Source organism: Trypanosoma grayi (genome assembly GCF_000691245.1).
Source record: "Trypanosoma grayi strain ANR4 Tgr_60_V1, whole genome shotgun sequence".
NCBI classification, from domain to species: domain Eukaryota; phylum Euglenozoa; class Kinetoplastea; order Trypanosomatida; family Trypanosomatidae; genus Trypanosoma; species Trypanosoma grayi.
Window position 1 is genome coordinate 7,082 of NW_008825679.1, and position 20,176 is coordinate 27,257.

General features: G+C 51.8%; 14 protein-coding genes across 14 annotated transcripts; all 14 read left to right on the forward strand.

Annotated features, from left to right (window-relative positions):
- Positions 1-143: 143 nt before the first annotated feature.
- On the forward strand, positions 144-1,799 carry DQ04_00601040 (putative regulatory subunit of protein kinase a-like protein; the record flags this gene model as incomplete). The annotated part of the gene is made up of 1 exon (XM_009309340.1): positions 144-1,799. The coding sequence occupies one exon, from the start codon at positions 144-146 to the stop codon at positions 1,797-1,799; it is 1,656 nt and encodes a 551-aa protein (XP_009307615.1).
- An 845-nt stretch (positions 1,800-2,644) lies between these two features.
- Positions 2,645-2,953, forward strand: DQ04_00601050 (ubiquitin-related modifier (inferred from BLASTP similarity); the record flags this gene model as incomplete). The annotated part of the gene is made up of 1 exon (XM_009309341.1): positions 2,645-2,953. One exon carries the CDS (start codon positions 2,645-2,647, stop codon positions 2,951-2,953), a length of 309 nt encoding a protein of 102 aa, XP_009307616.1.
- Positions 2,954-3,188: 235 nt separating this feature from the next.
- Positions 3,189-5,075, forward strand: DQ04_00601060 (selenocysteine-tRNA-specific elongation factor; the record flags this gene model as incomplete). Its single annotated transcript, XM_009309342.1, has 1 exon — positions 3,189-5,075. The coding sequence occupies one exon, from the start codon at positions 3,189-3,191 to the stop codon at positions 5,073-5,075; it is 1,887 nt and encodes a 628-aa protein (XP_009307617.1).
- Positions 5,076-5,283: 208 nt separating this feature from the next.
- DQ04_00601070 (putative serine acetyltransferase) lies at positions 5,284-6,327 on the forward strand (the record flags this gene model as incomplete). The annotated part of the gene is made up of 1 exon (XM_009309343.1): positions 5,284-6,327. The coding sequence occupies one exon, from the start codon at positions 5,284-5,286 to the stop codon at positions 6,325-6,327; it is 1,044 nt and encodes a 347-aa protein (XP_009307618.1).
- Positions 6,328-6,695: 368 nt separating this feature from the next.
- DQ04_00601080 (hypothetical protein) lies at positions 6,696-7,040 on the forward strand (the record flags this gene model as incomplete). Its single annotated transcript, XM_009309344.1, has 1 exon — positions 6,696-7,040. The coding sequence occupies one exon, from the start codon at positions 6,696-6,698 to the stop codon at positions 7,038-7,040; it is 345 nt and encodes a 114-aa protein (XP_009307619.1).
- Positions 7,041-7,250: 210 nt separating this feature from the next.
- DQ04_00601090 (hypothetical protein) lies at positions 7,251-8,096 on the forward strand (the record flags this gene model as incomplete). The annotated part of the gene is made up of 1 exon (XM_009309345.1): positions 7,251-8,096. One exon carries the CDS (start codon positions 7,251-7,253, stop codon positions 8,094-8,096), a length of 846 nt encoding a protein of 281 aa, XP_009307620.1.
- Positions 8,097-8,277: 181 nt separating this feature from the next.
- On the forward strand, positions 8,278-9,561 carry DQ04_00601100 (ribosomal protein L13; the record flags this gene model as incomplete). The annotated part of the gene is made up of 1 exon (XM_009309346.1): positions 8,278-9,561. One exon carries the CDS (start codon positions 8,278-8,280, stop codon positions 9,559-9,561), a length of 1,284 nt encoding a protein of 427 aa, XP_009307621.1.
- A 230-nt stretch (positions 9,562-9,791) lies between these two features.
- DQ04_00601110 (patatin-like phospholipase) lies at positions 9,792-11,054 on the forward strand (the record flags this gene model as incomplete). Its single annotated transcript, XM_009309347.1, has 1 exon — positions 9,792-11,054. One exon carries the CDS (start codon positions 9,792-9,794, stop codon positions 11,052-11,054), a length of 1,263 nt encoding a protein of 420 aa, XP_009307622.1.
- A 484-nt stretch (positions 11,055-11,538) lies between these two features.
- On the forward strand, positions 11,539-11,775 carry DQ04_00601120 (hypothetical protein; the record flags this gene model as incomplete). The annotated part of the gene is made up of 1 exon (XM_009309348.1): positions 11,539-11,775. The coding sequence occupies one exon, from the start codon at positions 11,539-11,541 to the stop codon at positions 11,773-11,775; it is 237 nt and encodes a 78-aa protein (XP_009307623.1).
- Positions 11,776-12,055: 280 nt separating this feature from the next.
- On the forward strand, positions 12,056-12,529 carry DQ04_00601130 (hypothetical protein; the record flags this gene model as incomplete). The annotated part of the gene is made up of 1 exon (XM_009309349.1): positions 12,056-12,529. The coding sequence occupies one exon, from the start codon at positions 12,056-12,058 to the stop codon at positions 12,527-12,529; it is 474 nt and encodes a 157-aa protein (XP_009307624.1).
- Positions 12,530-12,703: 174 nt separating this feature from the next.
- On the forward strand, positions 12,704-14,404 carry DQ04_00601140 (putative tyrosine phosphatase; the record flags this gene model as incomplete). Its single annotated transcript, XM_009309350.1, has 1 exon — positions 12,704-14,404. The coding sequence occupies one exon, from the start codon at positions 12,704-12,706 to the stop codon at positions 14,402-14,404; it is 1,701 nt and encodes a 566-aa protein (XP_009307625.1).
- A 348-nt stretch (positions 14,405-14,752) lies between these two features.
- DQ04_00601150 (hypothetical protein) lies at positions 14,753-15,577 on the forward strand (the record flags this gene model as incomplete). The annotated part of the gene is made up of 1 exon (XM_009309351.1): positions 14,753-15,577. One exon carries the CDS (start codon positions 14,753-14,755, stop codon positions 15,575-15,577), a length of 825 nt encoding a protein of 274 aa, XP_009307626.1.
- A 251-nt stretch (positions 15,578-15,828) lies between these two features.
- Positions 15,829-17,448, forward strand: DQ04_00601160 (hypothetical protein; the record flags this gene model as incomplete). The annotated part of the gene is made up of 1 exon (XM_009309352.1): positions 15,829-17,448. One exon carries the CDS (start codon positions 15,829-15,831, stop codon positions 17,446-17,448), a length of 1,620 nt encoding a protein of 539 aa, XP_009307627.1.
- Positions 17,449-17,989: 541 nt separating this feature from the next.
- On the forward strand, positions 17,990-19,246 carry DQ04_00601170 (hypothetical protein; the record flags this gene model as incomplete). The annotated part of the gene is made up of 1 exon (XM_009309353.1): positions 17,990-19,246. The coding sequence occupies one exon, from the start codon at positions 17,990-17,992 to the stop codon at positions 19,244-19,246; it is 1,257 nt and encodes a 418-aa protein (XP_009307628.1).
- Between the last annotated feature and the right edge of the window lie 930 nt (positions 19,247-20,176).

The following is a 20,176-nucleotide window of genomic DNA, read 5'->3' on the forward strand; positions in this document are numbered from 1 at the left end:
TTTTTTTTTTTTTTTTGTGAAAGAAGTAAAAGAAGGGGTTTACGTGGCCAATGGGATATCTGCTTCTCTGTGTGTTCCTCTCTCCTTTGCCTTTATAATAAGACCGTAAGCTATTAGGCTAGGTAGGGGCAGGAGTCGCTAAAATGTCTCAATTTGATAAGGATGTCTGTCAATGGATCTCTTCAGCATCAATTGGCCGTCAGGATAAGCATACAATCCTTGAGAAGATCATAACATCCATTGATGAATATAAGAAGGTGGAGAGCAAAGGGTCTTCCACAGGCAAAAAAGAGGTCTCAGCTGTACGGCCGCTTTCAGAGAAGAAGAGGTCCTCCCTCAACTCGAAGCCAAAGAATGAGAAGCCAAAGAATGCTGGAGCAGAAATAGACTACGAGTACGCTGAAGTGGTGAATAAGGCAATCTATGAGCTGGATCACCAGGGCATGCCACCTCTCCCACCGCCAATTGCGAATATGAAGGGAAGCAGAGACGCAGATGTGCCGACGCCGTTGAACTCCGCCACACGTGTGTACCGCCCAAAGAATGGGCATAATGCCATCTCAGCTTCAGAGGAGGGGGAGGGTGTAGAAGAGAATGGTGAAGAAAATGAAATGGCGAATGGGAGCGGGCAGTTGGACGAGGATGATGTGGAGGCAATGCGTTATGGATTCGAGACCTTCAAGTTCGGGCAGAAAACAGGGGCTGGGGCAACGCCGATCATAGATGCCATTGACTTCAACAACACAGTAAACACGCACGATTCAAGTGAGGACGATGTGCTTGAAGACGGCGAAGATGAGCGCCGCCGACGTATCACGATGAAGCGTCCCTCTCGACCAGGTGTGTCTGCATTAAGCCTCGACCCGGATGAGATCATGAGCGCAGAGTTTTCGCCTACGCCAAAATCAAGTGAAAACGTGGCCTCCATCCGGAAGGCTTTGGAGTCACACTTTCTTTTCTCCTTCATGGATGACGCCCAATTGACGCGGGTGGCAATGGTGATGGAAATAATTGACTTTCCGCAGGACGTCAAAATCATTGTCAAGGGTGAACCGAACGACAAATTATACCTCGTTTTGAATGGCGAGGCCACTATGACGATTTTCGACGTGGAGGGCAACATTAAAACTCTAGATATGAAGAAAGGCTCGTCTTTTGGTGAAATTGGCCTTATGTATGAAACTGAGAGTGACATAACCGTGGAGACCACCGCGCCGCTAACGTGTGCCACATTGGAACGGAACACATACAAGATTCTGGCCTCGCGGGAGGCAGAAAGGAAGCGTCTGCGTTACATGGCATTTCTCGAGAATGTGCCGTTCCTGAAGGACCTGACGCCACAGGAGCGCTCCAAGATGGCAGAGGCGCTGAAGGAGGGACGGTACACGCAGGGCGAGAAGATCATAACGTATGGGGAAAAGGGAGAATGGCTACACATCATCGTCGAGGGATCTGCGGATGTCATTGGCCGCAGCGAGTCCGGTGAGGAAGAGTACGTTGCCACTTGTCAAGTTGGCGAGTGCGTTGGTGACTTGGAATTCCTCTATCACCACGAAACTGTGGCGGACATCGTCGCCAAAGCTCCCATCGTGAGGACGGCGAAAATAAGCCGGCGCCACTTTGAGCGGCTCATTGGGACCGGGAGGGAGCCGCTGCAGCGCAAGGTGATCGAGGACCCGTCGTACCAGTACTACCGCCGCACGATGAGTGGCAGGTCGCGGCCGCGGGAAGACAACGCCCCGCCCTTCGATGCACCGCCGGAGTACCTGGCAAACGTCCACCAGCTGCTCGAGCTGTGAGTGATTCGGTAGAAAACGTGGAAGGAGAGATGACGAAAAAAAGGGACCGAACCAAAGCATGGACATAAAGATGTTCGAGGATGCTCTATTAGGTAGGGTTTTTTTTTTTGTTTTAATGGAGAGGGAAAGCGCGGTGAAGAGTTAGATGAACTGTAATAAATCCTATTTTATTTTATTTTTTTTTTTTTGTTTTGGTTGGTCTGACCACAGAAGTGGTTCGTTTCTTGTGGGAATGACGCAATGACACCGAGGGGATGCCAACTGCAGGATCGTGTCTCAGCGGCACACCAGTGCCGAGAACTTTGTTTCGTTTCTTCCTTCTGCTCTGAAAAAAAAAATAAACAAGGGGGATTCGCACTTTGTTGTCATTCTGTTAGAACCGAAGAAAGAAGAAGAAAAAAAGAAAAAAAAAAGGATGAAAAGAGGGTGAATAAGTGTTTATTCGCCTGAATAAGTAAGCAAAAATATATAATTATGTGGTGTAAGAAGGAAAACGCTGTTTCGGTAGACACCTCTCTCTTCGATACTTTTTTTCTTTCCGTGTTACGTTTGGTAGCCCACTCTGCGAGCCACACCACCGTTTTGTTGTCTGAACACACTGTAGAGAACTCGAACAGTACTATCACTTAGTGTTTTCGCGTCTCTCTCCATCTCTCTCTCTCTGTCTATATATATATATATTTATATATATATATATATAAGCCTATTTCGTTCTTTACTTTTTCTCTTTCTCTATTGTTCTATTTTTCTCTCTTTTCTATCTGTGCTTGCGACGCTGGAAACGTAGACGTCCGCATTCTGCGGTGTTCTAAGGCGCGGACGAACCGCCGTAGGAGTTTTTTTAAATGTCGTGCCACCAACGCATCACCGTGCAGTTTGCCGGAGGCTGCGAGTTGCTCTTCGACAAGCAGACGGCGTTGCAGCTGGACGGGGTTGTCCCTCACGAAATGACAGTCAACGGACTGGTGCAGCTACTGAAGGCAGACTATGTGAAGGAGAGGCCTGATCTTTTTGTTGACCCCACTGGAACGGCGCTCCGTCCAGGGATTCTCGTACTGGTGAATGCATGTGATGCGGATGTCCTGGGTGGATCGGACTACGTGCTGTGCGATGGCGACACCATCGAGTTCATCTCGACACTGCACGGTGGTTGAAGCTCATGAAGTGGGTCTCCGTCGTTGGTAAGGTGTATGGCGTGCTAACTTCTCTCCCATGCGTGCCCGTTTGTAACATTGATGAAATGTTACGTTGAGAGGATGATATGGTGTTTGTTTTGATTTGTGTTTCCCTTTTCATATGTTCTCCTATCCTTCATCCACTATTCCTTGTTCATCTCCCTCACAAAGGCTGACATTTGGACTCAAAACATTTTGCTGCTGTAAAAGAGAGATGACAGAGGGGCGACTGGTGGCGAACATCAACATCGGTATCCTTGGTCATGTCGACAGCGGCAAAACATCACTTGCCAAAGTGCTCTCCTCCACCGCCTCCACTGCGGCGTTTGACAAGAGTCCAGAGAGCCGGCGGCGCGGCATCACGCTTGATCTTGGCTTCAGCGCCTGTTGCATATCGACGGCGACTGTTGCACCGCCTTTGCACGCGGCAGGGGTCGAGCAGGTACAATGCACGTTTGTTGACTGCCCGGGCCACGCATCGCTCATCCGCACTATCCTGGGAGGGGCACAAATCATTGACATCATGATTCTTGTCGTTGATGCGAGTAAAGGAATACAGACACAGACTGCGGAGTGTTTAGTGATTGGCGAAGTTCTTTGCAAGCCACTCGTAGTAGTGATCAACAAAATCGATGCGGTGCAGGGCGCAAACCCGGCAGAGAAGCGTGCGTCTCTTGATAAGTTACGCAAGCGTCTTCAAAAGACATTTGGACAGACGCGTTGGCCTTCTGTCCCAATGGTGGAAGTCGCTGCTGCTCCACGTGGGGACACATTGGAAACGGCAGCAGTCGAAGAAGGAAATGGACCAAAGCCTATTAACGTGGAGAATGTAATTTCTGCTGTCTTAGAACTTGTGGATGTGGCGGCTGTGAAAGAGCAGCTGGAGGCGCCGCTCCACTCGGAGGAGTTTGTAATGATGTTTGATCACTGCTTTGCGCTCAAGGGACAGGGTACTGTTTTCACCGGCACCGTGCTTCGAGGCCAGGTGAACGTGGGTGACAGTGTCCTCCTCCCTGAGTTGCAGGTGGTGAAGAAGGTAAAGGGACTGCAGGTGTTCCACAAGCCGGTGCAATTTGCTAGGCGTGGTGACCGTGTTGGTTTGTGTGTGGTGCAATTCAGTTCAGAAGGGATTGAGCGAGGCCTTTTGTGTAATGCGCAGAGCAAGCGAGGGGAGCCGTTGTTGGAAAGTGCGTCTGTTATGATTGCAGAGGTGAACCGCGTACGATTTCATCAGCTGCCGTGTGACTCTCATACGAAGTTCCACGTGACGATCGGGCATGCGACAGTGATGGCGACTATGAAGTACTTCAGCCGCCCTACGGCACTGGCGGCGGACGACACGGGTGGCGGGTTCGACCTCGCACAGGAGAGCCTCTATGTGGAAGAGCTTGGTGATGACACATGTCTCACATTCGCCGCAGTGGAGCCGCAGCCACGGCCTGGGCAACCCGTTGCGCTGCGGCGCGGAGCCGTGACGTACTACGCCGTCATCCTTCTGGAGCGGCCCACGATGGCGGCTGTCGGCACACCGCTGATCGCCGCACGGCTCGACATGGAGCGGGAGAACATGTGCCGCATTGCGATTGCCGGCACCGTGCGGGCGCTGCTCCCCGCCGATGTGGGCGATTCGTCGACGTCATTCTGGCGAACACTGCCAATTGTCCGCTTCAAGACGAGAGCGCTGGTTGTGGAGCGCGTCGTGAACGAGAGAACGTGCATTGCTAGCGGTGTGGTGTATACCGAAGCCCCATACACAAGTGGCGGCAACGGCAGTAAGACGAAGGAGAAGGACGCAATGCACGCAGAGGTCCAGAAGTTTATTGGATTGCGAGTGCACTTTCGCCCCACATCAGGCGAGGGAAAAAGTGATCTTGTCACTTCTGTTGACCCCAGAGGCGTGAAGGAAGGCACCATCGACTCCGCATTTGGAAAGATGGGGAAGGTAAAGCTCGTCTTCAAGGAACCAGTGTTCTGTGTTCAGGACGTGCCTTCAACCGAAGGAAGAAAAAAACGAAGCGATGTGGCGTTTCTCACTGATGGCGTGATTGAGCTCACACTGAAGAAGTACCCGCTCGCTGTTCATAGCCACCTCCAGCAGTGAACGTGAAGCAGCAAAAAAAAAACGGAGAGAGGGAGAGAGGAGGAGAATGGGGATGGAAACAAAAAGGAAAGAATCAAACATTGTTCAGACCACACGGCAGGCCGTGGAGTATCTATACCGCTACCGAGTGGTGCTTTCGTCTGCATCTCATTCTCTGTTTCCTTCCTTCTTTTTTTTTGCCTCTGCACAGGATGCGAGTATTGTCGTGATGCGGCGACTCAACGTTATCCGCAATACCATCACCGCACTTGGCCTCGACCAGGGCACATCAGAGCCCCCGCGCGAGATTAGTATCTCCGCACTCTCGGAGCTCATGGACTGCATAGCATATATAGTCTTTCCTGAATACACCATACCGCCAAAGCATTGCGCTCATGGTTATGTTCGCCACCTCGACGGTAATGCGCTTCTTCAATGGACACTGACGCATATGGCTGACCTCTTGAGCTCTCAGCTGTACTACGCGTTCTTAATTCAGGGTCATACAGGACGTCACGACGATTCGAACGAGTATAAGAAGCCGTTAGCGGAAGGCCAGGGGGAAAAGTCTGTGCTGCGCCCACACGCCGAAGATGCCGAAATGTCTGTCGAAACGAATTCTCTTCGTGTGGAGGCCAAACAGAAGGCTGAGGAAATCACGGAGGCATTCCTAAGTACGAAGTTGCCGCACCTTCGTTGGCTTCTCCGTACCGATGCGGATGCTCTCTTTCAGAATGACGTTGCCGCCAGCTCCCCTTCAGAGGTGGTTCTCTGCTACCCTGGGATACGCTGCATGCGGCACCAACGCACGGCACATGAATTGTACCATTTGGGGGCTCCGAATAACTTAACTCGGCTTCTCACAGAAATGGCACATTCAACAACGGGCATTGATATTCACCCTGCCACTGTTATTGGTCATCATTTCTTCATTGATCACGGTACAGGCATTGTAATTGGGGAGACAGCGATTATTGGCAACTATGTTTCCATCTACCAAGGTGTCACGCTTGGCGCCAAGAGTTTTCCGGTAGATGCAGTGACGGGGAAGAGGATTCGACAGCAACCACGTCACCCGATTATTGAGGACAGAGTAACCATCTACGCCAACGCTGTAGTGCTTGGCAGAGTTCGGATTGGGGAAGGCAGTACCATTGGCGGCAACTGCTGGGTTGTGCGGGATCTTCCACCGAGATCGGTTATTGTGCAGAAGCCAAACACAAATCTTAGCACAGCAAAAATGATGTTTCACAGTGAGGGATCGGGAATCTAGCGAGGCGCCGATTCGCTATATATTTCTCCTACGCAGGTAGTCGGCATGTTGTGTGTATAAAAGGAAGCCAGATAATGAGTGAGCCCCCCCCCCCTGAAAAAAAAAGGATATTCATTAAGGCTCTTGCGGCGTTGTTGCTACAACAGCAGTTATGTAAATTAACGCAGTGTGAAAGTTCTATTTAGCTCCTTTCATTGGGCAAACACATACACACAGATGCATTTTCTGAACCTGTTGTGTAAAGACAGGACACTTATTTGTTTCCTCCTTGCAACTATTGTTGTTATTGTCATGTTAGGTGGAGTGAAAAGAGAGGCTCCTGTAGTACCTGCACACGTAAATTCCTTCCTGACGAATAGCAAGCGGAAATGTTTCGAGCCTCTGCGCTCTGGCTCCGCGGCCAATACAAGACGCGCCTCAAGAAGCGCATGGTCGGCTTCATCCCCAAAGTAATTCCGCGCAAAATTAAGAACAACATGGTGGCGCTCCGCAGTGAGGCCAACACAGGACACATGGAGGGATATCTAAAAACGGAGGTGGAGCGGCTTGATGCCACTGGGCGCAAGGTGCAGAAGGTTCTCTGGGACCCCGTGTTGCAGCGGCACTGTCTGTTCAAAGAGACAAAGATCAAAGGGCCCTTTATGACCAAGTCGGCGATAGCGAGGAAGGTTGACTTCCCCATTGGTGAAGCGGCGACAAATACCAAGAAGTAGTGTGGGCATCATCACAAAGGGCAGGGACAAGATGCAAAGGAAGGTGGAGAGAAAAACTGGCCGTTGGGCTACTGGTGCTTCGGCAAGACGAGTTGAGTTAATAAAGCTGCTTAATTCCTTTTCTCTCTCTCTCACACACTGCGAACCCCTTTTTTGTCACTACAATTTCTTCCTTCCCGTCTGTTAATGAAGGTGTGTGCACCTGCGGCTATGCCCGTGGAGAACGCCAACAAGACTTCCGCCGTTGTGGACGGTGAGGATGACTCAGATGACGGCCATACACCCCACTCAGCCACGAAAAATAGCTGTGCTTCTTTGGAGGAAGAACTTAAACAAAACATCGCCACACTACACCAAAAGGCACCATCTACGCCTACAGTGCAGGAAGACAATCCCACTGTAGAGGATGCACCTTGTAAAGCGTCCATCTCACCAACAAAAATGCTTCACCAGCAGGATCTGCAATACGCAAGAAACGCAGGTTCAGGAGCTTCCTCATTGCAGATGCGGCTAAACACGCTACAGGCTGCCCTTCGGGGTGACAAAAAGAGACCTCGCATCCCTCCCTTTCTGCGCGACCATGTGACGGTGCAGAGTTCGTCTATAGCCGCGGCTGATGCCCCGGCAGGTGATGGAGCTGCTGTACCCTCAATAACGGCAGATCGATTTAGCCTGCCTTCTCGAGTGAAAGTCGCCAATTCTGAACAAAAAGGCCTGATTAGTGGCGCGTCACTCCTTTGCACAGCTCAAGATTTAGGTCACCCGTCCAACACTACACACGTGACCAAACATAACCAGGTCTACAATTGCTGGAGGAGTATTTTTGCGGAAATCCACGCTAGTTCACTTCGACAGACGACGAGGATTGCTTCGAAATTTTCTGGGGAGCTCCTTGCTCAGAAGGAGCTTCTCGACGACGCTAACCAGAGTATTCAGAACACCATTCGTGTATCGAATTTACTTACTGATGCTCTCGACTGCTTTTGCTCCGTGTCCTTTGACTCCTATCCGGTTCTCGGCTTGCGAACGTCAGCAACAACAAATGACAAGTCCTAGGGTTGGCAGCCACAGTTTTGCTCCACATTCCACAAATCCCCGAGTCTGCGCCTTGCCACTTTATGACGCCGCTCCTGCTGCCACATTCGCTGCTTGCATCTTCATTCCGCTCTCTCTCTCTCTCTCTCTGCCCACTTGCTCTCTTTGCACTGCCGCCAGGAAGACTCCCAAGCGCAATCCCATGTCTCACTGCAAGTTTGAGCACCCCCGTCACGGCCATCTTGGCTTCCTGCCGCGCAAGCGCAGCCGTCAGATTCGCGGCCGTGCTCGCTCCTTCCCGAAGGACGACCCCTCGCAGAAGCCGCACCTCACCAGCTTCATGGTGTTCAAGGCGGGTATGACGCACATCGTGCGCGACGTTGACCGCCCGGGCTCCAAGGTGAACAAGAAGGAGGTCGTTGAGCCAGTGACGATCCTGGAGGCGCCGCCAATGGTGGTTGTCGGCATTGTCGGCTACCGTCAGACGCCTGTGGGCCACAAGACGATCGGCACCGTGTGGGCACACCACACCAGCGTGGAGTTCCGCCGCCGCTTCTACAAAAACTGGAAGCAGTCGGCGCAGCTCGCCTTCACAAAGCGCAAGCAGTTCGCCCGCACGAGCGAGGGTCGCCTCGCCGAGGCGCGCACGCTGAAGGCGTTCGCCAAGAAGGCCGACACCATCCGCGTGATTGCCCACACGCAGCTGCGCAAGCTCCGCAACAACCGCGTTGGTGTGAAGAAGGCGCACGTGAGCGAGATCCAGATCAACGGTGGCAGCATCGCCGAGAAGATCGAGCTTGCCAAGTCGCTGCTGGAGAAGGAGGTCCGCATCGACTCTGTGTTCCAGCAGTCTGAGGCATGCGACGTGTGCGCTGTGACGAAGGGTCACGGGTTCACTGGTGTCGTGAAGCGCTGGGGCGTTGCCTGCCTGCCGCGCAAGACCCACCGTGGTCTGCGCAAGGTGGCGTGCATCGGCGCGTGGCATCCGTCCCGCGTGATGTACACCGTTGCCCGCGCTGGTCAGCACGGTTACCACCACCGCACGCACCTCAACAAGAAGATCTACCAGATGGGCCGCGCGGTCTCGATGGAGCCGAACCAGGCCACAACGACGTACGATCTGACGGCCAAGACAATCACCCCGATGGGTGGCTTCGTCGGCTACGGTACGGTGCGCAACGACTACGTCATGCTGAAGGGATCTGTGGCGGGCCCTCGCCGCCGTGTCATCACGCTGCGCCGCCCCATGGCTCCGCAGACGTCTCGCAAGCTCACGGAGAAGATCACGCTGAAGTTCATCGACACGAGCTCGAAGATCGGCCACGGTCGCTTCCAGACGAAGAAGGAGAAGAGCCAGTGGTTCGGCCCGCTCAAGAAGGACCGTATCCGTCGCGAGGAGCGCCTCCGCAAGGAGCGTGTTGCCCGCGCCGCGGAGCGCAAGGCGAAGGGTGGCGCCGCCGCCGCCCCCAAGAAGGCCAAGAAGTAATTGCATCGCCGTTGTGTGAGGCCCTCGTGTAGCCAATGCGCTGGGGATTCCATCTGAATTTTATTTCGCTTATAATCACTTTGGTGCATCACAAGCGTGCCTCGCCCGAATGTGTGGCCTTGTGTTTTTTTGTTTGTTTTTTATCTTTGAGTCTTGTTGGGTAATTAACCTTTTGTTTCATTCTTTTTTTGGGGGGTGGGGGGATGGGTGGCAAGTATAGAATTAAGAAAATGTCCAAGAAGTCCGTAAAGTCAGTTGAAAACATATTGAGCGAGAAAGGTGTAGAGTTTGATCTTACGTTTAGCTTCTCCGCTGGAGGCTGGTTTCAGATGTACCACTTTGGCGCTGCGCAGGCTATTGTCGAATCTGGTATAATCGAAAAGATGTCAAGAGAAGGGAGACATGTGCGGTTTTGTGGCTCCAGTGCGGGTTCTCTGGTTGCAGTATGCTTGGCTTCGAAGAGCTATCGCTTCAAAGAAATACGAGATTTTGCTTTGGCGCGTGGTGAGCATTACCGTTCGTCGTTATTTAACCTGTTCTGTATGCGGAGATATCTGTCTGAGGCACTGGATTTGTTTGGGGGCCATATGAGAAATTTGGAGATGAAGCCACATTTGCAAGCCATGCTAAATGATGGCTCCCTGGAGATCTTCGTCACGACGCTTCCACACATGAAACGGAAGGTTGTCGACAGCTTTCTTTCGTATGATGATATTGCCGAGGCTTTAAAGGCTTCGTGCTGCATGGCCCCGCTGGTGGGAGTGCCGTTCCGGATGCGTGCAACAGAGGAATGGGTGTGCGATGGCGCTGTGGCTACGATTCAGCCTCACAAAGATGAGCCTCGCACGATTTCGGTCAGTCCTTTCTATTTTAGCACAGCAACCATTCACCCTACAGTTTTGGTACCTGTGTGGTGGGGCCTGAGGCCGCCCGAAGCGGTCGCCCACAGGAACCTGTTCGCCCTCGGCTACAATGACATGATTGAAGGCCTGGTGGCAAATGGGTACATCCTACCACAAGATGGTGAGCCGCTTCTAATGCCAGAAGTGCATTTTTCGTTTGAACGTAGTTTTCTACTGCGTTTTTTTGACTATGTACTAGATGTGATGGTGATTATTTTTGTTCGTCCGTTCGTTGTGGTGTTCATTTACGTTGAGCTTGCGATTATGAGCTTTGTGTACTTTATGAAGGGTATGGTGAAGCTGGATTGCGGATCCTTGGGGAAATTCTACGACAATTTGAGAAACATGGTGTCACTTCGCACCCTTGGAAGGCTCGTCTTCGGTGAGAAAGTGCCGCACAACGGGCAGCGACTCGAGAGGAGCTCACGGCTTTATCGTGTGTTTAATCCGATTCTGCTCGGTGGGAGAAGAAGCACAGATCGCGCTGTCATGAGTCCCACTGGTGCTGTGATTGGTGGACTGCCGTCGCTGTCGCCAACCACGCTGAATCGGGCGAGGACGGCTTCGAAGTCGGCGACCCGTAGATCCTGAGGCCAATGTAATACCTCTGTCTTTTTTTTTCTCCTTCGTAAGAGATACATCCATGCTATCACGTGAGGAGTATACGAATGAACGTGCGCAATTATATTCAAATATATTTTATACAAATCAAACTATGCTTGTGGACCAAAATCCGACAGTGGAAAAGAAAAATGGGCTTTGCATCATTTCGTTTGCTTTTTTTTTTCACTGCATTGACCGGAAAGTTGATAAAATGCCATTCATTCATGAGCCCCACTATGTTAGTGACTTCGTGTGCTATCATTGACTGTTTCTCTCTCCGCATGTAAATGTGTGTATGCTTCCTTGCTTATCTCCTTATTTAAATCTTGTTTCTTTGGTATTGTTGTTGATCTTCCTTTTCTTTTCTTATTTGTCTTTGCGTGCAACGTAGAAAGAGCATTAACGAGGAGGCCCTTTTCCTCTCATCTTTTCCCCCCTCACGTAGTGCCCATCACCGCCTTGTGGTGTCCGCATGTTCCGCTACTCCCGTTTTGCGCTCCAAAAGGCATTCGAGAGCCACACAACCTCGGTTGAGGACAAGAGTTTCAAGGGGAAGGCAAAAGGGGAACTGAAGAAGTTGCTGAAGATTCAGCTCATCTTGGTCCCCATCGTTGTTGTTTGGGTCATGATCATGTTCCCCCACCCGTCTGCCGAAGAGGAGAAGCGGCTGCGCGCCGAATACGAGAAGAATGCTGGGTGGAAAACGTAAGAAAGGGAAGGGGAGGATGGAAAGACAGAGATGTGCTTCTGTGTGTGAGGGTTGAGTGGCGTACAGCTAAACGAATAGGTGATCTTTACACTTCTATTTACTGTTGCCGTTGCCGTGTTTGTTTTTGTTCTTTCAAATCTTCCACAAATGGCGATGAAGCTTGTCTACCTCCCCCATCATGTAGCCCTAATTCCTTCTTGTCTTGTTTTTTTTTTTTTTTTTGGTGGCACTGATTTTCTATTTCATCGTGTGCACGAGTTGTGGACGTGCTGGTGTAGCAATGTTACGGGCAAGTGGGCGGTGCTGCTTCATCACCAAGATCAGCAAGATCTCGCGTCCCCCCGCCAGCGGTTACGAAATCGCGGAGCTACCAAACGAGAAAGTCTTCTTGGAATTTCTCAAATACCACAAAACGTGTTGTGTGCTGGCGATGCTTCACTCCGGCAACCTCCGCAGCAGAAAAGAGGGAGGACCAAGCACACAAATCACAGAGGACCCTCTCACGCGCAGCTTCATCTCTTCCATCAACGCGATGAATATGGGAAACCCGAGCGAAACAAAGCTTGCCCTTGTGCCCGGGCCACAGGCACCAAAAATGGTGGAAGAGTATGGTGTTTTGACGTATCCGACAGTGCTTCTTTTTATGGAGGGGAACTGCGTGGAGCGGGTTGTAGGTGCACGCACAAGGGAGGTTTCAATCAAGTCGTTGTTTGCACTTCGAAACGCGCGAAGGAACATATTTTCTCGAGAATGATGACGAGCATTCACTTTTGAACCATTGATTCTGCCGAGATGAAAGGGACGTGTGTATGTCTGTGAAGTTGTGCGCACGCAAATATTTCTGTTTTGATTCTTTCCAATTACTGCCCGTTAAATTGAAAGAAGGTAAGGTTGGTGAAGCTGCGGCTTCTACGAGCCACCGTGGTAAATGGATTCCGTGAACTCGCCGGCCGATGAGGACATTGAGTGGGGATCCACCGCTGCCCTCTGTCCTTTCTGTGGTAAGAGTTTTTGTTCAGGTGGGTGTTTGCGCTCACCGAAACATGAAAGTTCCCACAATTACTCAGACATTGCGAGCAATGAAGAGATCTTGCCCACACTCTCGTCGTCGCCGTCCAGTAGTGGTGCTGTGCCGCCGTATCTGGCTTTGGCTGTTCTTGATGAACTTCTAGATGATGATGACGATGAGGGTGATGACACTCTTTTATATGTCCTTTCACAGACCTTGGATGGTGCAAACGAGGTGACAGCTGACTTGGAAAAGACAAAAAGGGAACTGGAGGCCCTCATGATGCATCACCTGGAGTGTGCGCGTCAGCCACGTGTTGTGTCGGACGGAGACAGTTCGGCTTTTCCACAGCCCGCCGAGGCCAACGACAGCGACTTGTTGCAAGAGCCTGGCTGTAGCTATCAGGAACTTATGACATGTGTGGCGGAGGGGATGAATCTTGCTACGAGTCAGCCGGTGGCCGGCACCACCCAGGCGCAGCTGCTGAGCCAGAACCCAGCACTGACGATGATGCGATCGAGGGTCAGCCAGCTGAAGCGCCGATACCAGAAGGACGGTTTTAATCTCGACTTGACATACATCACCCCACGTGTCATCGCCATGGGATGCCCCGCGTGGGGCACGGAGAAGTACTACCGAAATCCTATTGACGAGGTCGAGCTCTTCCTGGAGAGTAAGCATGGCGGCCACTACCGCATCTACAACCTATGCTCGGAGCGACCAGAGTATGACTCACCAAAGCGTTTTCAAGGCCGATACAAGCGTTTTCCGTTTGATGATCACAATGCACCTTGCCCCATTAGTGTAATAACAGATTTCGTCCAAGACGCCGTGGCCTTCTTCGCGGACGACATTAAAAACGTAGTTGTTGTGCACTGCAAAGCAGGCAAAGGTCGGACTGGGGTGATGATCTCATGCCTCATGCGCTCTCTTGACCCAGAGCACATTCCCGACGCGGAGACAGCGTTGCGGTTCTTTGGTGAGGCGAGAACACACGACGGCCGTGGTGTCACAATTCCCTCACAGCGTCGCTACGTGCATTACTACGACCGCATCGTGCGAGAATTCGGAGGAAATCCTCCACCACTCCGTGCACTGAGGCTGTACCAGATAACTATAGATTCTGAAATAAAAACATCAGGTCAAGTAGAAGTCTATTTCATTGTGGAGGAAAATGGTGAAGAGAAGATCGACTCTCGGCGTGTATTTCTCGGCCGTCCGAAGAAGGACCCCAAAGGCTTTCTGTTTCTCTTCCAGGAGGAACCAAAGCTGCAGGGTGATCTACGCTTTATTTTCTACCAACGCAATCGCTTGGTCGATACTGAGTTATTCCACTTCTGGCTTAACACATCTTTGTGTAGTACCTACGAGCAGTTATCGTTAAAAGACAGGCAACTGGATGGGCGGCCAGCCAAGTCGAAAGTAAAGGAAACCCTTTGCGAGGATCTGACTGTTAATGTGATTTTTCTGGAGGATTCTGCTGATGGTGGTAAACATGAGAAGATTAATTCTGAGGGATGCGCGGAAAGGGAGGCGGCTGTGCCACCCAATGTTCATACTGTTAGTTACTTCTTACCCAAGGGGCTGCAAAGATTTTTGCCAAAGTTGTCGCCGTCCTAATCAGAATATACCGAGAGATCTTTTTGTTATCGTGTTATATTTTTCTAGTGAACGCCCGGGTGTTTATGTGTGTGTGTGTGTGTGAAATAGTCGACAACTGTGAGCTGTCGTTATTGCAAGCTGGTCACCTGGGCCTGCACACACATAAGCACGTACTTTATTGTGTCATGCACAGTCAGTATCAAGGAGAATCTGACGACACAACCGTTACGTTTGCTCTTGGATCATGCTGGTATCATTTCCATCCTCGCCCGCCAACTTATTGTCGTTTTTCTTCTCATTCTCCACTCTTTCTTTTCTCCTTCGCTCTGGCGACAGCAGCAGCAGCAGTAGTAGGGTGGTGTGGCCATGTCACGTGCAGTGCCCCTTCCTGGCATCACCTTCGCCGGAACCTCGTACGCGCGCGACGAGGCTGTCTTCGAGCCACTGCCGAGGGGTGACGCGCGGTGCCTGCGGCACCGTGAGGTGGAGCGATTCCGCGGCGCCCCTCGCGCTCTGGAGCAGCCGCGGTGGAACGCGTCCGTGCTGGACGAGGCGCACCCATTCCCCCAGCGGCCCATCATGCACGCGCTGCAGCGCTACGAGGGTGTGGACGTCATCGATACCGCATTTCCCGACTCAGTACGCGGCACAACGCATCTGCGCACAAGGGTGCGCTCGCCGCTCTGGACGATGAACACGTCGGGGGGAAGCACACGAAAGCAGCCAGCTGATGCCATCAACCGAACCATTTCGCCAAAGCGAAATTTTCTCGCACGCGTCATCGCGGACGAATGCTCAGATGACAAAAGATCAATTCGGCAAGGGTGGTGCACCTCCACCTTGACGTGGAATTGCGCGGGATATATCGGAAGCTTGGAGGAGACTCAGAAAAGTTATGTAAGCCTAAACAAAAATAAGACGGGCGTGTTGAACAAGGACATGTATATCTCCCCGATCCGTAGGGTGGCACGCATGAATGAGAGCATTCGAGATGCGAAACGAAGTGAGAGGGAACAGAAGGAGCAGGCGGCACGAACGCAGACTAATACTCGCGGTGCACCTGAGGTTTTCAAGATGAGCAACATTGACGAGTGGTGGCTTTTAGATCCCACACTTACGGCCACGATAGCGGAAGAGACAGCTGCTGTAACTGCAGAAGATGCCAATGTACAAGAAGAGTTAATGGCTTGAGGAATGTGCAATGTTGCTTTCCTTTCTTGGGTGTGACCTCTCACCCTGGGTGGTGTCTCTGTAGAAATGAGTGTCGTGTTACGTGCTTCTGTTATTCCCCTTGTAGCCCCTTTTACCCACTCTTCCTCTCCTCTGTGTCTCAGCTCTATAGGGTTTTACGGACAAAAAGGAAGTTGTAGAGGACAAACGAAGTAAAAGAAAAGGAGCTGAAGGGCAACCAGAGTTTCTTTTTGTTTGTTCGTTCTTCAGAAATGTCGGAATCAGCACTTGATGCGGGTGAGTTCCAGAGGCTCATTGGAGCCATCATGAAGGAGAGATACATACATGAGCAACGCGTCGCCGACAACGACTTGAGCCGGCATCGCCAACGCACCGAGCGGAGCCGCTCCGCATCACGAACACCAGAAAGGCACCGCTCCGTCAGCAACACAAGACTTGGCAGCCGTGTCACGAGCCAGAAGAACAGCGACGTGCCGACGGGAGGTCGGCCACCGCGCATCTTATCACAAGAACAAACTTCTGTGCCCGTCACGGGTGACGAAGAGGAACAGCAGCAGCAGAAGAAGAAGAATGGCTGGTCAGAGCACAACGGTGCTGCTTCAGGTGTTCTTGCACAGCGTGGTACTCCACTCAACGGCAACAGCGAGAGTGTCGGTGCTGCGGCGTCCCCGACTGGATCGACGCGATCCCGCATATCGTCAAGCATCAATCGGGGGAATAAGGAAAGTGTCAGGGAACCGCATGAAAACTGCACATCGGTAATTACGGCATCAGAGGGGGAGGGGGAGGAAGACCGAAGGGATGTTGCAATGGTGTCGCCACGACAGCGTGCCATTATACAAAGCCCGACTCCGGATGACCAATGCTATTTACCACAAAAGTATGGTGTGGTAGATGAGCAGTGCTCTCAACCACACCAAACGCAAGTTGCGTGCCCGCAGTGTGTGGTACTGGAAGCAAAGGTGCGGGAAATGCAGGCTACCTTAGCCGAGCTCATTAGTAACGTTCTACAGCTTTCAGCCAAGCAAAAGGCCAGTGAGCGTATAGCAATGAGCGATGAGGCCGAATCCGAGCTTCCCGAAAATCCAGAGGAACTGGGTAGCACGACAGAGGAGAAATTTATAACTGTCGTGACTGCACTTGCCAGACGCGTGCGCCGTCTGGAGGTGGACTTGGAATCGTCGCTGGAGCAAGTGCGGGTGATGGAAGCAGCCGCCATTGAACGAGATATAAAGCTGAACCACACCAAGGTGGGGCATGACGAGTTAAATGAAGCTGTCGCCAATGCGCTGCTGCGTGGCAACAACGCCGAGTATGCCAATGAGCTGAGAAATTTGTATCGCATCTGGGATCTGGACCCGAAGAGAGTACAACAGGCTCTCGACTCGGCGGACCCAGCTTCATGCAGGGATCTATTGCTATCCACACCGCTATTCGCCCGTGTTTCGGGTACTGCGGTGAAAAGCAGCACTGATATGCTTGACATGCTCCATGAAGAGCAGCTTCTGCACGGAGTCGATGAAACTCTATACACGCCGCAAGTGCCGTCACCAAGTTGGCACAGCAGTTCTCAGAGAGCGAGGCAGAAGTTTCTCCCTCTCCACGAACTACTATTAGGCATATACTTGCAGGATGAAAAAGACCTGCGAGGGGTGCGTGTGACATCCGTGCCGGCGGGATCCACCGCAGCGCATGCTGTTCGCCCTGGTGACGTGATTGTCCAGATCAATCGCATCACAGTGCGTTCCATCGCAGATGTGTCATATGTCCTCTCTCGGGCTCGGTCTCATGTCCCTATTGCGCTCTCAGTTCAGGTGCTCGATAGCCCATTTGTGGAGGTGGCGCAGGTGCTACCACTTGAAATCTCGTGAAGGAGACGTTTGACAGCGATGAAGTGCTTGCTGTTGTGGGATACGGCTCTTTTTTTTTTTAGGTTTCCCCATCACAGCCTCCACAATCACTACCTTCAGGTAAGCAGTGGACGTGGACTTATATGTGTATGACGTGTTGTGTGTGTGGGAGGGGAACCTATTCGTATATATTATGCCTTTATTATTTATATACATATCGATCTTTACCGTTTATTGCGTGCGTATATGTCTGAGGCGACACGTGAAGATGGGTAATATTCAGTGTTTGGTCCGGGGCACTCTGCAGCTGCCTTACTAGCCTGCTAGACGTGAAATGTGTATCTTCACGCTTGGCTGTGGCTATTTTTTCGTTTGATTCCTTTTTCTTTTGTGTGTGTGTGTGCGTGTGTATGTTGTCTTCTCATTCGCATCCTTACAAAACGAAAAAGAGAAGGGAGAAAGAAAAAGGCGGCTTCACTGTGTTTTCCACAGTGTGAGGAGAGGAAGGCACCCAGCAGTCTATATAAATAGAAAGTAAAAGTGTGAGTGATTGATTGCGGTGATGTACGCTTCCAGGGCGAAGTCCACACGCTTTAAGGCGGTGGTCGAGCGGACACGGCGCCTTCTTCTTAACAGTGCAGCTGGACCTAACGGTATCCGCGCACTCAGCCGCAGCCTCGGTATAGCGGTGGACTCCGGTGGTGCGCTTCTGGGGAGGGAAAAGTTTGTAGAGGCACTAAACAGCACCGGTGTACACCTTGACGACGGCGATGTGGAAGCGGTGATGTATGCCTTGGATAGGAACGGTGATGGCACGCTTGATCCTGTGGATTTCATTGCAGCACTGCGACGGGATCTCACACCATTGAAGCGCACATGGATCATTAGGGTGTGGTACTTGTTCAGCGAAAACCGAGACGGTGCGGTGCAGATCGATGAGCTTCTGGGTGTGTTTAACGCCTCTGGGCACCCCGCTGTTGTGTGTGGTGAGCGCACGGAAGCAGAAGTGCGTGAGGAGTTCCAGGCGACGTTCAATACCACCACCAACCCCGAAGGTGTCATTACGCGTCAGGAGTTTGAACAGTACTATTCATGTGTCGCTGGGACGTGTCCCGACGATGCTTCGTTTGTGACGCTGATGCAGGGTGTGTGGCCTGTTGCGGCTGACGCGCCAGATGAGCGACCTGTGCAACTCGCTATGGAGCAGAATAGCGCGAACACAACATTTAAGGCAACCCTCACCGCGGCTGAGAAGAGCGATGTCAATAAGAGGAGACAGCATGTTGCCGACATGGATAAGCTAATTCGCGATGTGCATCGGCCCGCTGTCATGTCGGATCCACTTGCTGTCCGTCAACTCTCGCTCTCTCTGCGTGAGGTTGACACTGACGGGGCATTCTTCCTTTCGAGGGACACCTTTCTGGCTGCGTTGTGGAAACAGCGACTTTACGTTACGAATCCACAGGACCTTCTCGCCGTTCTAGACACGAAGGGCGATGGCTCGGTGGACTATCTACTGTACATGATGATGCTGCTTCCTCCGTTACCATCGGCACGGCTGATGATGCTCGAGAGACTTTGGGATCTGTTTCCAAAGGACACATCTGGAGGTATCGACGTTTTGGAGCTCCACAAACGTTTCCAGGCGAAGGACGGGGAGGAAAAGAATGCTTTCCTTGGGGCGTGGGATGTCCGACGCGCCATCCAGCGGCGTGTCACGATGGAGGAGCTCATTGAGTGGTACACGCCTGCGAGTCTTGCGACTCAATTGGACAATGAGTTTGACACACTCCTAAAGAGGCAGTGGGGCCTCGTCTAGGGAAAGTGAAACGCAGCATGTATAGGAGCGGTCAATTAGCCCTCTCCTTTCAACACCTGAGCAGAGAGAGAGAGAGCGAGAGAGAGAGTGAGAAGGAAAGGACGGGAGTGAGGGAAGTGAGCCTGACATGTAGAGTGCCAAAACGAATTCATTCGCCACCTGACGGCCTTAAATTTTTGGTTTGTTGCAAAGAAGAGTAACAAAAAAAAAAGACAAGTGCGAAAGAAAGAAAAATCCATTATTCTTCCTTCCTTTCTTCCTTCCCTCCTCCTTGGGGTGTGCGTGTGAGTAGTGTCAATGGTATTTCTCTCAGAGCGTCTGCAATTAGCACTCACGCAGACACACACACACACATGTGCGGCGGCAGAGAGTGAGTGAGTGAGCCAATAACCACAAAGAGGTGAGAAAATGAAAGGCTCCTGAAAGACAGGTTAGTCCGTTTGGCTGCCGCTCGGCAGCACCGGGGTGCGTTACTTGGACCTGGTTACGTCTTGCCGTGATGTGCCTTGCTGTAGCCATTACACTGTCCACCTTCAGCATGGCCGTAGGAGAATATGCTGCTGCGAGGAAGTATTCGTCCACCATCGCGAGGGTGTGCAGTCGGGTATGGGGCGCTTTAGAACCACACTCCCATTTGTTGGTGATAGCTCCTTGCTTTGGTGGCTCGGCCTCGCTTAACTTACTTGTTCTTGCAGCCGTGTGCACTGCAGTTGTGATGCTCATGTATGTTGCTCTCGCGATGTGAACGCTCTCCTCCAGTGAGGCCCCACGTTGTGTGAGTCTCGATTCATCTAGAAATCGAACAAGCAGTGTGAAACCTGGTGCAGAGCGGCAAAGTCGTTGAGATGAAGATGGGTGATGGCCATTATTTTGATCGGGTGGCTTGTCGGCGCTTGTTGCAAGGTTGATGGCAATTTCTCACGCCTTCTA